This window comes from Pecten maximus, chromosome 7, assembly GCF_902652985.1.
Source record: "Pecten maximus chromosome 7, xPecMax1.1, whole genome shotgun sequence".
Classification (NCBI taxonomy): domain Eukaryota; kingdom Metazoa; phylum Mollusca; class Bivalvia; order Pectinida; family Pectinidae; genus Pecten; species Pecten maximus.
Genome location: NC_047021.1, coordinates 17,547,740 through 17,562,706, shown reverse-complemented (window position 1 = coordinate 17,562,706; position 14,967 = coordinate 17,547,740). Strand labels below are relative to the sequence as shown.

General features: G+C 36.2%; 1 protein-coding gene across 5 annotated transcripts in view; it reads right to left on the bottom strand.

The window, feature by feature from the left end:
• The window catches only part of LOC117331792 (trichohyalin-like), a 67,772-nt gene that overhangs the window by 13,314 nt on the left and 39,491 nt on the right, over positions 1–14,967 (bottom strand). For 2 of the 5 annotated variants that reach the window (XM_033890675.1, XM_033890679.1), the window contains 10 exons: positions 12,766–12,905; positions 12,198–12,390; positions 11,894–12,036; positions 10,915–11,110; positions 10,578–10,654; positions 10,021–10,206; positions 8,885–9,016; positions 7,118–7,270; positions 6,745–6,849; positions 5,973–6,065 (listed from right to left, as the gene is read on the bottom strand). In XM_033890675.1, coding sequence (XP_033746566.1) covers positions 5,973–6,065; positions 6,745–6,849; positions 7,118–7,270; positions 8,885–9,016; positions 10,021–10,206; positions 10,578–10,654; positions 10,915–11,110; positions 11,894–12,036; positions 12,198–12,390; positions 12,766–12,905 — 1,418 coding nt within the window. Of the gene's footprint in view, positions 1–1,940; positions 1,975–5,614; positions 5,623–5,972; positions 6,066–6,744; positions 6,850–7,117; positions 7,271–8,884; positions 9,017–10,020; positions 10,207–10,577; positions 10,655–10,914; positions 11,111–11,893; positions 12,037–12,197; positions 12,391–12,765; positions 12,906–14,967 lie in introns of all 5 variants that reach the window. The other 3 variants (XM_033890677.1, XM_033890678.1, XM_033890676.1) reach the window with 3 other exon arrangements.

Genomic DNA, 14,967 nt, shown 5'->3' with positions numbered 1-14,967 from the left:
ACAGGCACCGCTTCATTTAATATGAAACTCTGTCCTAAGGGCTTACAGACACAACTAATTTAATATGAAACTCTGTCCTAAGGACTTACAGACACCATTTAATTTAATATGAAACTCTGTCCTAAGGGCTTACAGACACAACTAATTTACTATGAAACTCTGTCCTAAGGGCTTACAGACACAACTAATTTACTATGAAACTCTGTCCTAAGGGCTTACAGACACCATTTAATTTAATATGAAACTCTGTACTAAGGGCTTACAGGCTTTCCCTTGGCGCATATTAAAATTCCCTTGCTTTAACATAGTACTCCAGAAGTAGTTTATGTTTAGACCTAATTCTCCCCTTGGGAGCCATTCTGTCCCTCATGGGCCAGACGAGCACAATATTAATTGCATGGTACAAAATGTTAATAAATGCATGCTTACATCAGTCTATTTTTTAACACATTTACCTACAATATGGTTATGCTTTTATTTAATCCATTTTTTTCATGGCTACACTTACACTTATATAAATTAGCCCATGTATAAGATAGTCTAATCTCTGTTATCTCCAAAATCAATACATCACTTTAATATAATCTTAATTGCAAAGAGAAAAGTGTGCACGTTGTTCAAAATATTATAGTGTAGATGTGGGCATATTAAAGGATAAAGGGATATGTCCCGAGAATCCTGTTAAAACATGTAGATTATGTAAAACAAATTAATTTCATATTTACCAGAACTTACATTGGTACAAACAAACTAGTTAACAGGTACTTGAGAGGAGAAAGATTGACTTTACATTGGTACAAACAAACTAGTTAACAGGTACTTGAGAGGAGAAAGATTGACTTTACATTGGTACAAACAAACTAGTTAACAGGTACTTGAGAGGAGAACGATTGACTTTACATTGGTACAAACAAACTAGTTAACAGGTACTTGAGAGGAGAACGATTGACTTTACATTGGTACAAACAAACTAGTTAACAGGTACTTGAGAGGAGAAAGATTGACTTTACATTGGTACAAACAAACTAGTTAACAGGTACTTGAGAGGAGAAAGATTGACTTTACATTGGTACAAACAAATTAGTTAATAGGTACTTGAGAGGAGAAAGATTGACTTTACATTGGTACAAACAAACTAGTTAACAGGTACTTGAGAGGAGAAAGATTGACTTTACATTGGTACAAACAAACTAGTTAATAGGTACTTGAGGGGAGAAAGATTGACTTTACATTGGTACAAACAAACTAGTTAATAGGTACTTGAGAGGAGAAAGATTGACTTTACATCGGTACAAACAAACTAATTAACAGGTACTTGAGAGGAGAAAGATTGACTTTACATTTGTACAAACAAACTAGTTAACAGGTACTTGAGAGGAGAAAGATTGACTTTACATTTGTACAAACAAACTAGTTAACAGGTACTTGAGAGGAGAAAGATTGACTTTACATTTGTACAAACAAACTAGTTAACAGGTACTTGAGAGGAGACAGATTTCATGGTGAGTGCTGCATGATGTGGTGTCATCTGTGCTTTCAAAATTAATCTCAAACATTTTCACAAATTTCTGACACCTCTGTAAGTTAGTTTTAAAGATTTTGTGCATGTTTTTTTATAATGGAAACATATAAAATGAGAAGTCAGAAGACAATGTCTGAACACACTACATATAATACAGTCAAACCTATGGTTTTACTTGCCGGTTTAACCGTCTACATTAATATGTGTTTTAGTAATACACAAAATCAGTAAGGAACCACAACCCGAACCATGTGTGTATGTTGATAGAGTAAATATAAAGACACAGAAAGTAAATAAATCTTGAGAACAACTACATGTATTAAAAAGAAAAACATCATGTAATGACTTCACAAAGTACAGGACACAATCAAGAAAGAAAAAATCCACAGACACAATATTCAAACTTTACAGAACTTACGAGAAATACTTCTCCCACATCATTCCATGGAATTCTAGAAAGAAAATTGAATCACCAGGCACATTAAATGAAGGTACAGTACTTACCAAGAAAGTAAAACCTTAATCGTATGCAAGGTAATATCAATGGCCTTTATATGATAATTATCTATCAATATTACAAAATTTAGAATGAATGAATGAATGAGTGAATAAATGAATGAATTAATTTGTAGTCAATTGACTAAAGGACATCTGTGTATTTTAAAGTATATTATGTAGACGTAAAAACCTGAAAATAAGATTGATATACCTGGAGATGGAAACTGGTAAGAAAAAAGTCTTATTTCAATATCTATTATGAAATACAATCCTAATCATTTTACATCATTGTTCTAGGAGAAATGATTTTGAAAAAAACTAGAAACTTCCATCTTAATTACACTAAAGCACTATTTTTGTTTATGATAGATGAAGCCAAACAAATTTGTATGGGTTCTTTGATGTTGTGAAAGGGTAAAACACAAGTTCGGTAAGGATTTGTTCATACCTGACTTCTAAGGATCAGATGTTGTCCCAGGACGATGAGATATTTGATATTTACATGATGTAATTGGTAATACATTTATGAAGTTGCTTTTAGTACATATAATCTTGTGTTTCCATCTACATTGTATATACTAGTACGACAGATCTTACATCCCTATGTGATTAATGTATGGTACATGTATATGATTTAATCATCCTACAGACACAGACTTGGGACCTGGATTGCAATCTTATAAACACATAAAATCTTGGCTTCAAATAAAGATCGATCATGCATTGTCACCATCAAATTATACCATGTAAGGTTTTAAATTAACAAAATCCATGCAACATGCAACAAATATGATGTCTGAATTTCATTACACTGTTATCATAGTTCAAGCGGCAGGTTAAATTAACTGTATATTTCTTATACGTTGTAGGAATCTTAATATATGTGCATGTACCTACATCTTCAAACAATTCTAATTAGTAATGTCAGGTACAAGTAGGTATCCATAGATTCTGGTTGTTCAGAGCTGAGTAGGTTGCAAAAGTCTTAAAGCAACAATTTTAAAAACTTTCTATTACTTGAGAAATAAAAGATTGTTTTTTTTTTGGGTTTTTTTTTTGTAGATTATTTTAATCTCTTACTCAATTTCATTGTGAATGTCACTGTTTTTGACATATAAATCGTATAAGATAAAGCTTTTGTATTCAGTTAGGATATCAACGCTTTGACAGCCACAACCTTTTAGGTGTATCTTCCAACATTAAATGCAAAATCTTGATCCTTAATTTAATCTACACATCTCTGACATCTGAATTAAAACAAGCTCAGAATGTACACTTGTTAATGAAGTACATTTGTTGTGTGACTAAGTGAAGTACATTTATGGTGCGATTAAACAAGTATCACAATCTGTGTTCAAGTGTGGACTTTGATGGAAGATTTTTTTATTCTACATATTACGCTGTGCATTATCTGCCATTCTCGTTTTTATTCTCAGTACAGCAGTTTTTCAATCTTACACTGTATATTATTATCAATAACTTTTTATTCTCAGTACAGAAGTTTTTCAATCTTACACTGTATATTATTATCAATAACATAATGATATACAATATTTATTTTAATTTTGTATTAAGTTGTGTTTTATCTGCATTGTAATATATATAAAGTTATATATACATGTATATTTATAAGTTAAATTATATGAATAGTATGTTGTTACCCTTATATATTTGTTTCATACAATTCAGGCATTATTTGGGTGTTTGATTAAGTATGAATTGTGTTACATTTGAGGTATTTTTTCCATTAAGTATGAGTTGTGTGCTACTTTTAAATTAATTGTGGTTAATGTAAAACCATTATTATCTAACACTTACCATAATGAGGCCTATAGTTATGTCCACATGATGCATAGGGGTATCTTTACCCCCTATCTATAACAGTATTAACTGTTACATTTAGTACTATTGAATAACTACAGCTTCAACACAAAATAATAATTTCATATATTTTTTTTTTATCAAACTGTATGTCAAACAACAGTTCCCAGGGAATTGTTGGTATTCTCCATTTCATGACCTTTAAAATGTTTCAATGATTTGTTGTTTTCAGTGAATCAATCATCAAATGAGGAGAAATACGTCCTATTTGCAACGTACATGTTCGACAATCTTAGCCTTAAAAATATGTAATTTGGTTTCTTATATTGAATTCGTAATTCTTAAAGTTATACCCTTATTACTGATTGTTTTGTCTGTGGTTAATGTTGTAAATAACCTCCTACCAATGAATTGTACATATTAAATACTCAGTTATTAACAGACATCATGTATTGCTACTAGTCATGCCACATCTGCCTCCAACATTAAAACAAACTTCATTAGAACTGAAAACAGGTTAACGACATATACCAGAACCTAACTAACAGTAACCATAGAAACCTAATTAACAGTAACCATAGAAACCCAATTAACAGTAACAATGGAAACCTAATTAACAGTAACCATAGAAACCTAATTAACAGTAACCATAGAAACCCAATTAACAGTAACCTTGAAACCCAATTAACAGTAACCATGGAAACCTAATTAACAGTAACCATAGAATCCCAATTAACAGTTACCACAGAAGCCTAATTAACAGCAACCATAGAAACCTAATTAACAGTTACCATAGAAGTCCAATTTACAGTAACTATTGAAGCACAGTTAACAGTAACCATGGAAACCGAATTAAGAGTAACCATTGAAAAAAAAAAAAAAAAACAGCAACCACTGAAACATAATTAAAAGTAACCAAAGAAGCACAAATACCAGTAACAATAAAAGTGCAACTAGAACTGTCGTCCAGAGGGCCAACTCATACCCCCGCCCCTCCAGTGAAGATTTTCCAACAAAAACCTGTTTCAGTGAACGGGTTACCACGGCAACCTAAATTTGAGGGGGAAAAACCTGCATGCATATGTACACATTATGAGTCCCTAACATTCCTGTGTATTTCAAATGAAATCGGTTGATAGCTATATAGGAGTTGTCCAAGTTTGCCACAAGTATATGGGTATTGAAAACCTGGTAACCAGGGAAACCAAAAATTCTGTAGAGAAATATCATACATGCACATTTATACATGGTCCCTATCACTCCTGTGTAGTTTGATTTGAAGCAGTTCACAGGTTTATGAGGAGTTGTCTGGACAAAATTCCCCCTCACCCAAAAACGAAATATAGTGACCTGGTTACCATGGTAACTACAAAATTACAACATGTTATAGATTATGCACATCTACAATGTATAAAGGTTATTGCCATAAAGTTTCGTTGAAATTCTCTCAGAAGTTTAGGAGGAGTAGTTGGTACATCGTTGTGTCTACAGACGGACAGACGGACGGACAAACTGATTCCAGTAAACCCCCCCCCCTAACTTCCTTGCGGAGGGGGTATAATAAACAGTAACAACAGAATCACAATTAACAGTATAACCATTATGATAGAATCACAATTAACAGTAACCATAGAAGCACACAGAAACTATGGAAAGCTTATTAACAGTAACCATTGAAGCACAATTAATAGTGACTATAGAAGCACAACCATAACCATAGAGGATGACCAACACCTAAGGGATTCACACCCATGGCCCCATGCACAGACTTACCATTCATCCTGTAGCATACCATATCAAAAGTTTAAAATTGTTACTATTACATAGTATAAATGAGGCTGTAATGCTAATATACATTATAATGAAACCTGGCAGTTCTAAAACAGTTATATGCAATGGCTTCTCAGTCTATAGTGATGCCTTTGTCTGATATAGGTTTTTTATTATCAATTATGGAATTATGAACCAAAATATACAGCAAGATTAAATCCTTAAAGAGAACAGTGTCATCATCAAACAATTTTTGAATGTATTTTACAGAAATTGATATCTTGCTACTGCTACAAAATAGTTTTAATCACATATTTGATTCTACACTGCTTTATGCAGAATTCCATTTCCATGTACTTACCGGTGACTCTGCTATGGGATTGGGGCTGCGAGATCTGTCCCTACGGGCCTGTACCCTCTGCTTCAACAGTTCCATCTGACGACTTTTCTCATCCTGTGAAGAAAGTATAATCATTCTCAAAGTGGTCTAAATGCAGATATTTCTGGCTAATTTGGCAGCATATCGAATTGTACAAATCTGCTGCTTTGTATTACACTAGATTACATTTTTGATAAAAATGTTTTTGTTTCTAAAGTTGTTTTTGTTTATTGCACCTCAATGGGAAAGCATTATCTCAAAATTATTAAAAAATTCTTCTTTTTTTTTCAGTCAAAAGAAACTTGAGGAAGGGAAATAATCCAACATTCGCTACAGAAGCCCAACACATTACACCATCAGTCATACAATAAAATGATAGGATCACAACTACAGAAATCAATTCAGTTTTAACGGGGAGATTGTCTCAGATTTTTGTATTACAAGTTTTCACCCTGATGGTCGTCTGACAACACAGACGTGTCCAAATGTCAGTATTACACATATAGCAGTACTACTGTAACAGATAATATTTAGAACACAACTTTACACCTGTGACTTAATTCTTAAGGAATTTAATTCACTTTATACAGTGTGTGTATAGCAGTTAAATGTGTGTGTATAGCAGTTAAATGTGTTATATTGTTTATAACGCCTTGGCATCCTGATGTAACTGAAAAGGTCTGAATGTCATTATTGTCATTTCTGATTTTGTTGTTCAGCATTATCACCTCCCAAGGATCAGGAGGATACCAACCTCTTTACTCTTTTGGTATGTTGATTTATTTCTTTCACCAATTTCAAACAACTGCTGAGCTTCTTCTTTCCGTTTCCCTTTCCTGAGTTCAAGACGTCTTTGGAGCTGATTGGAAATATGAAGTCAGTATCATAAGTTTTCTTCTTGATATAAAAAAAAGAGTAATACTATCAAAAGTGATACAAACTTGATATCTTGTTACACAAGGAACTTGACATTATGAACATACATTGTACTAGATGTAAAGCACATCTTATAATCTGGCTGGCAAACATTTTTAAGACTATGAATAATTTACATCCAGAACTACGTTCTGACAATGAATCCTGTCGAAATTCAAGAACTGGGACAACTTTTGTGAGAATCTGTTTACCATTTCCTCCTGCTGTTTCTGAGTGTCTGTGATCTTTTTGTGTAGACTGGTCTGCTCCCGGACAAGTTTGGAGACAACAGCTTCCGTTTCTTCAGGTGTAATGTTAACATCTACTACTGTTTTCTCCCTCGTCATCCGGAATGGAAGTGTTTTCTACAACATAAGAAAACACAGATGTCTAAGTGTATTTTAGACTGACTGTTGTACTATTTAAAATTAATCATTCTTTTATGTAGCCAGCTTAAGTAGGGGGATAGGGTTCCACAATAAGAACTCGGTTCGCAGTACGTGAACTACAACTTAGGCCTTAGAAGAGTGAAGGATCTAAGATTAAAACTGGTACCTACTGATTCAACCATAACATAGATGAGTCTAGGACTTACGACTTTGGAGTCGACCGTGGTAGGTCGTGAGGAGGGACTTATGACTTTGGAGTCGACTGTGGTAGGTCGTGAGGAGGGACTTACGACTTTGGAGTCGACCATGGTAGGTTGTGAGGAGGGACTTACGACTTTGGAGTCGACTGTTGTAGGTCGTGAGGAGGGACTTATGACTTTGGAGTCAACCGTGGAAGGTCGTGAGGAGGGACTTACGACTGTGGAGTCGACCGTTGTAGGTCGTGAAGTGGGACTTATGACTTTGGAGTCGACCGTGGTAGGTCGTGAGGAGGGACTTACGACTTTGGAGTCGACCGTGGTAGGTCGTGAGGAGGGACTTACGACTTTGGAGTCGACCGTGGTAGGTCGTGAGGAGGGACTTACGACTTTGGAGTCGACCGTGGTAGGTCGTGAGGAGGGACTTACAACTGTGGAGTCGACCGTGGTAGGTTGTGAGGAGGGACTTACGACTTTGGAGTCGACTGTGGTAGGTTGTGAGGAGGGACTTACGACTGTGGAGTCGAGCGTGGTAGGTCGTGAGGAGGGACTTACGACTTTGGAGTCGACCGTGGTAGGTCGTGAGGAGGGACTTACGACTTTGGAGTCGACCATGGTAGGTCGTGAGGAGGGACTTATGACTTTGGAGTCGACTGTTGTAGGTCGTGAGGAGGGACTTATGACTTTGGAGTCAACCGTGGAAGGTCGTGAGGAGGGACTTACGACTGTGGAGTCGACCGTTGTAGGTCGTGAAGTGGGACTTATGACTTTGGAGTCGACCGTGGTAGGTCGTGAGGAGGGACTTACGACTTTGGAGTCGACCGTGGTAGGTCGTGAGGAGGGACTTACGACTTTGGAGTCGACCGTGGTAGGTCGTGAGGAGGGACTTACGACTTTGGAGTCGACCGTGGTAGGTCGTGAGGAGGGACTTACGACTGTGGAGTCGACCGTGGTAGGTCGTGAGGAGGGACTTACGACTGTGGAGTCGACCGTGGTAGGTCGTGAGGAGGGACTTACGACTTTGGAGTCGGCCGTGGTAGGTCGTGAGGAGGGACTTACAACTGTGGAGTCGACCGTGGTAGGTTGTGAGGAGGGACTTACGACTTTGGAGTCGACTGTGGTAGGTTGTGAGGAGGGACTTACGACTGTGGAGTCGAGCGTGGTAGGTCGTGAGGAGGGACTTACGACTTTGGAGTCGACCGTGGTAGGTCGTGAGGATGGACTTACGACTTTGAAGTTGACCGTGGTAGGTCTGGGGAAGGACTTATGACTTTGGAGTCGACCGTGGTAGGTCGTAAGGAGGGACTTACGACTTTGGAGTCGACTGTAGTAGGTCTGGGGAAGGACTTACGACTTTGGAGTCGACTGTGGTAGGTCGTGAGGAGGGACTTACGACTTTGGAGTCGACCGTGGTAGGTCGTGAGGAGGCATTACTGGATGGTGTAGATGGGGGTCGCTCTTCTTCTCTGGCCTCCTCTGCTTTTCTCTTTCTTTCCAGACGTCTAGCCTCCAGCCTCTCCTGAAGCTGTTGATTAAAAAAAAAACTCCTGTTTAAAGTCTAGTGCTTGGTGAAAACCTCATAGTAACTTAATTAATAACAACAAAGTGAGCTAGAGTGAAACTTGCATAGATATACCCCACCACTGAGCAGGAAATGAAAAAATGTAACATTTGACCATTTTATCTGGACTGATGACCACCAAAGTCTAATCCCATGTTACTTTACGTAGAACTTGATGTTATAGTATGAGCACTGTGCTGTTAATATCAACTCAATGTCATGATAAACTGTGTACATAAACGTTTTACTTCTGGCAGTGTGGCTACCTTTAACTGAATGATTAACACGGTGAACTTTGACCCAAGCTGCAATTGTTATTGACGTCATCAATAATCTAATGACGTCACATCACCGGGTCCCGGACGTCACCGGTACACTTTATTTGCATACGCGAAATTATACTTGGCCACTTTTCCCTTTGATTCAAGCCGATATTATTGTGGTAGAAACAGGTCACATGACTCGAAATTGTTGGATATGGAATTTATTTCACACTCGTAAGGTATTTTTTAAAAGTTGCAAAAAACACTCGCGACCTTTTTAAAAATAACTTACTCGTGTGAAATAAATTCCATATCCAACAACCACTCGTTGTGTAACCTCTATATAAACCAATGTCACATGATTCAATAAAACGTTTTCCTAAAGTTTTAATATACTATATGATATACATCATGTCAGTGCTCACCTTTTCACTGAATTTTGCATTGCATGGTAGGATTTATATATAAGGTTTGTGTGACACAGAGATACAGCCACTTGTATAGATAACATGTATTGTAATCAATGCTAGAGGTCACAATTTTCCAATAACAGCGTCCAAAATGATATATCTGATTCAACAGTTAAATACAAAATGTCAAAATTCTAATGGCCATCACCAAATTTAAATGATATTCATCCAAGCCTAATCAACTGGAGTGTATCACAGATAAATCATTTGACATTTATTTGTATTACACACATACCAGGTTGCTTTGTTTGCCCTTAGCCGACTTGATCCTCTCGGTCTCAGCCTTGTGTTGGTCCTGGGCCAGGAGAATCAATTGGGCAGCAGCAATTTCCTCTCCCTCCTTGTTCATGGCCTGGAGCTTCCTGGCAGCAATCTTGTCCCTCAGAGACTTCTGTTGTTGGCTGAAGGACTGACTCATTGCCTGATAATTCATATTGTTCAAAGATGAAGTAACAAAAAATATTTCACAGAATTAAGAATGATCATGTTTGTGTTGGTTGAAATATCAGGGTTAAATTGGACAGTTTAAAACTTGCAGTATCAAGAATTTTAGGCATGTACTACTTCTGGACAAGTGCATGTCTCTGAAGATTAATCAATTGAATTTTTATTGAAAAATGCAAAATAGTTAAAATGAGGTCAAAACTTCCATGTATTGTATACCAATACACATTAACAACTTCTCTTGTCTTTGTCTATCTATTGATTTCCCAATATGATAAATAACTTTTCCATCTAATCTAAATTTTCAAAAAAAGTTTAAATATAGGTAAGGGAGATAATTAATGATACCTTTCTCTTGGCTTCCTGTTGCCGTTCTAGTTCCTTTAAGGCAGCATCTATATCAATGTCACTGCCCTTCTTCTTGGCTGAAAGGCAAGATGAACTATCTTGTAATTGGAATACAGAAGTAAACAAGATAATGTTGATGAAAAGAAAGCTACATGTATCTGGAACTAAATATCAAGTCTTTTGTGTAAGGCTCTGTTTTTTTACTGTAGTAAAAAAATCATTATCATAAAGCATTTCTCCCAAGTAAATTTCTCTTGAATATGTCTTTGCAATAAAAATTCTCAAATTACAAGTATTCATACCCAAACATATATCCAAACCTAAATCACATGTTTACCATTTTCAATGAAGGCCTCCTTCTCCTTCTCAAGCTCTTGCTCCATTTCAGCTTTCATCTTGTCAAATGTGGCAAGAGCTGCTTCATCGCCGTCTGATCCGGACATCTGGAACAATGTGGCTGTTAAACTGTCGTACCAACCCTCCCGTCGGGATGTCCGCTGAACTCTCTTTAAGCGTTGAAGGCCATCAGCATCCTGGAGCAATGAAAAAGCAGGCTTAGTCTCAGTGATCAATCTTCACTTTATTTTAATGAGTCCTTTTCAACTGTATTACTAAAAACAATGAGTCCCACAATGTAAAATTGAAGAATTTCCAGAAATTCTGTTAGTCCCATCAAAATTCTATAGTACAGAACTCAGTAGTAAAATGTACTGTTGATGTAGATTTATCACTGACTCAGGTGATATCGTTGAGAAGAAAGACAGGTGTCATTACTGATATCCCAATGCTTACTCCCTCTTAAGTTAATATGTTTGTCCATACATTCACATGGAGGGAATACCTGGGGTTGAGAATCTTAGCTAGAACGTGAATTTTGTGTATACCTTACCTTTGAAGTTGGAATAAATCTATTAATTAATATCTAATACATTTTTTTTTGTAATTGAACTGATATGAATAAAAGAAAGATTTAGGGATGTAGAAAGCCCTATTTCTGTCAGTATATCAACATGCTAGAGCCATGTGTTTTTAGCTAATACTGATGTATATAATTGGAATTTTACAATTTAACATTATGATATTATAAATCTTCATAGTATTTTGCAACATAACAATTGCCTTTGTAGATATTCATGACTCATTTAAAAATCACTAAAATTAAAACCTGCACATCGATAAATCAGATGGAACTGGACATGTGAAACTCAAAGTCCATGTTATCTGTAGCCCTATTTTCCTGTGAAATGTATCCATACTGTTTTTAAGAACACAGAATCAGTATTACACCTACATTTACTTGTATTATACCATTGTACCTGTTTCTGCATGAGTGATTGAATGGCCTTGCTCTCTGTAGCCTGTTTCTCCTGCAGATCGGCCAATATGGACACACTGAGTTCCTCTCTGATTTCTGCAGCAGTCATGTCTGGTCTGTTTACATTCAGGTTACGTTCCTCCACTACAACCAAAAATTATAGGTTTTTAAAGGTTTTGTTACACACCTAGAATCTATAAAGAAAAGTCTAACTCTGAAACTAGTTTTCAATTTTTACAAGATTTTTAATCATAGTGTATACCATACCTGTATATTCCATGCCAAGAATGATGCATATTACTTACATTCCAGCCTCTGTACCATCGCTTGTGTGAGGATACGTGTCTGCTCCCGCCGACTCTCAGCCACTTGTTTGTAGTATTTGTCCCAAACAGTCTTGTTTACTATAGTCTCGTCGAATCCCAGAGCAACCTGCTGAGATTTCTCTCGCCATTTGCTTCGTTCCTGTTCCAGTTTCGAAAGATCCATTTTCAAATCCTGCCAAGAAAAACATAATAGTGATTGTGAAATTATAAACTGGTCACCGGGTACATGTAATATGTTGTTACGTGTGTACAAAAAGTCCCTCCTTTTTCTGTTTTGAAAGATCTACCAGGGTATTTTCAAATCAGTAGTGATAATAAAACTCAATTCAATAACAATTTTCTTACGATTTTCTTACCTTGTCAAGTTTAGGTGACAGTGTCAAATGTAATCTCAAGTTTTGGTGATTGTATCAATCATAACATTGAAATCAATGTTTTGTTTCAGTTTGCCTCAGTGTAAATGACCCCTATGTATTGATTGAAAATAATTTAGTTATAAGTTTTTTGCTTTAGTTTTCATTGATGCATACTGATCTTATTAACCTACCTCTGGAGACATGGAAGAGGCCTGCTGGCATGCTTTAGTATCACCCTTGGCCGATGTAAATAGCTCCATCAGTAAGTCTCTCTCCTCACTTTGTCTCATGTCCATAAAATCTAAGATAGCACCTTGTGTAGCACTACCATCTGTATACAATAAGAACAAACCAGTGTTTATAAAATTTGGTTTCTGTATAAATTGAGATTTCAAGAATGTTGTTTATCTTATTGCTCATCAACTAATGCTGGTATGGCTGATCATACCTTAGGAATCTATCTACAATTTGTTATTCTGCTTTCAATAATTTGCACAATGAAATTCTAAACAATTGTTTACACTATATCACATATGACAATTTTTGAACAAATTTTGCTCTTTAAAGAAAATAATGATAACAATGATAATACTAAAGTAATGGGAATCAGATTTCTTTGATGAATATAATCTTAATTTTAACATTCCTGTTAGTATTTGTGTAGATTATCAAATGCTGATCAGTTGCTGCACAACATAGTACATGATATGTAGATCATGGTTAGTGTTAAACAGTGGTGATTACCTGTCACACTGCTGACTGTAGGTCATGGTTAGTGTTAAACAGTGGTGATTACCTGTCACACTGCCGACACACTACTAAGTCACATACAATTAAAGATGCGACATCTCTGACAAATAGTATTCATGATAGAATGAAATAAAGAATAGACTTTTAGACATTTTTATACAATATCAAATGTTATAAAATACACATTATGCTATAACTGCTCTCAAAAAGTTTGAACTTTTATCTTTCAAAATCAAAGCAGATAAATAATCAATGCTTCCTGAAGAAATTCTATCCTGCTTTGCTCAAAACTGTGTAGGTTACTTTCGGATTTTTAAGCGATTGTTATTGGGAAGCTAGTATAATTGTTTATTTCAATTGTTGGCTTTGAATAGATATTTTTTTGAGAGCTAGTGTAGACTATTGGTGATGAGACATCATTATATATTACTTTTGCAGTCTTATTTTCCTAAACAGTTTGATGAACTGAAAACTGATAAATTATTCATTTGCACATTTCATTCACCCCGAGATATCAGGTATCAACGGACTGGGATTTCTCCCCTCGGCCTGAGATATCAGGTATCAACGGACTGGGATTTCTCACCTCAGTGTCAGATATCCTGTATCAACGGACTGGGATTTCTCCCCTCGGCCTGAGATATCAGGTATCAACGGACTGGGATTTCTCCCCTCGGCCTGAGATATCAGTATCAACTGACTGGGAATTTCTTAAAGCATTTTACCACTGGACCTGAGATATTAGTTATCTGTCAAAAGACAACTGGGATTTCTAGCATCATATCACCCCTTAACCCGAGGTACCTGTTATCACAAAACTGGGATTTTCATCGTCATACCACACCTCAACTTAAGATATCTGTTGTCAGATGACTGGGATTTCTTCCATCATAATATCATATCCTGAGATATTCCTTATCACCATAATAGGATTTCAAAAAGGGACACAGCTGTCCACTGAAATCAATAATCATCTATAATATCTTATAGGTATATCAAGTTGGAACTTCACACTAATATCTATATTAACACACACAAGCAAGGATAAGATAATGAATATCTTTTACAGCAGCTTTCTTCATATACAATGTGCCACCAGGTTGTTTATTATTATAAACACTGTGCAGGCACTTGTGTATATATAGGATATAGAATGTGCATTTAGGGTGTGTCTTGTGTTTAGTGACCCGTGTCTATCGAGTATGTTATGTACGTGTACAGTGTCCTGTCGCAGTCTTGTCGCAGTGTCCAGTCTTCGGTGTGACTTGTGTCCAGGTAAGGGTAATGATTGGGTGTGGTATATTTCTCCTTATAAGGATTGAGTTTTGATTGGTTGTCGGTATGAGTGTGCGTACATGCATGTTACCTGTCCTTTCCCTGCCACTAGTAAGCCTGGGACTGATCTGTACAGATGGTGTATACAGTACTACGGTCAACTGCCATATGAATATGCTTATGTATCATAAGGTTATCCAGCTGTGCTGGGGTGAGTGTTAATTGTTATAATATAGTACATTGTGAATTATATCTTAATTCAATTGATGAAAATGTCAAGTTACTTAAGTTTCGTTGTCATGCTGTAAGCTTTTAATACTTTGTCCACGTGAACTTGTACATGTACCGCGATAAATACAATGTACTTG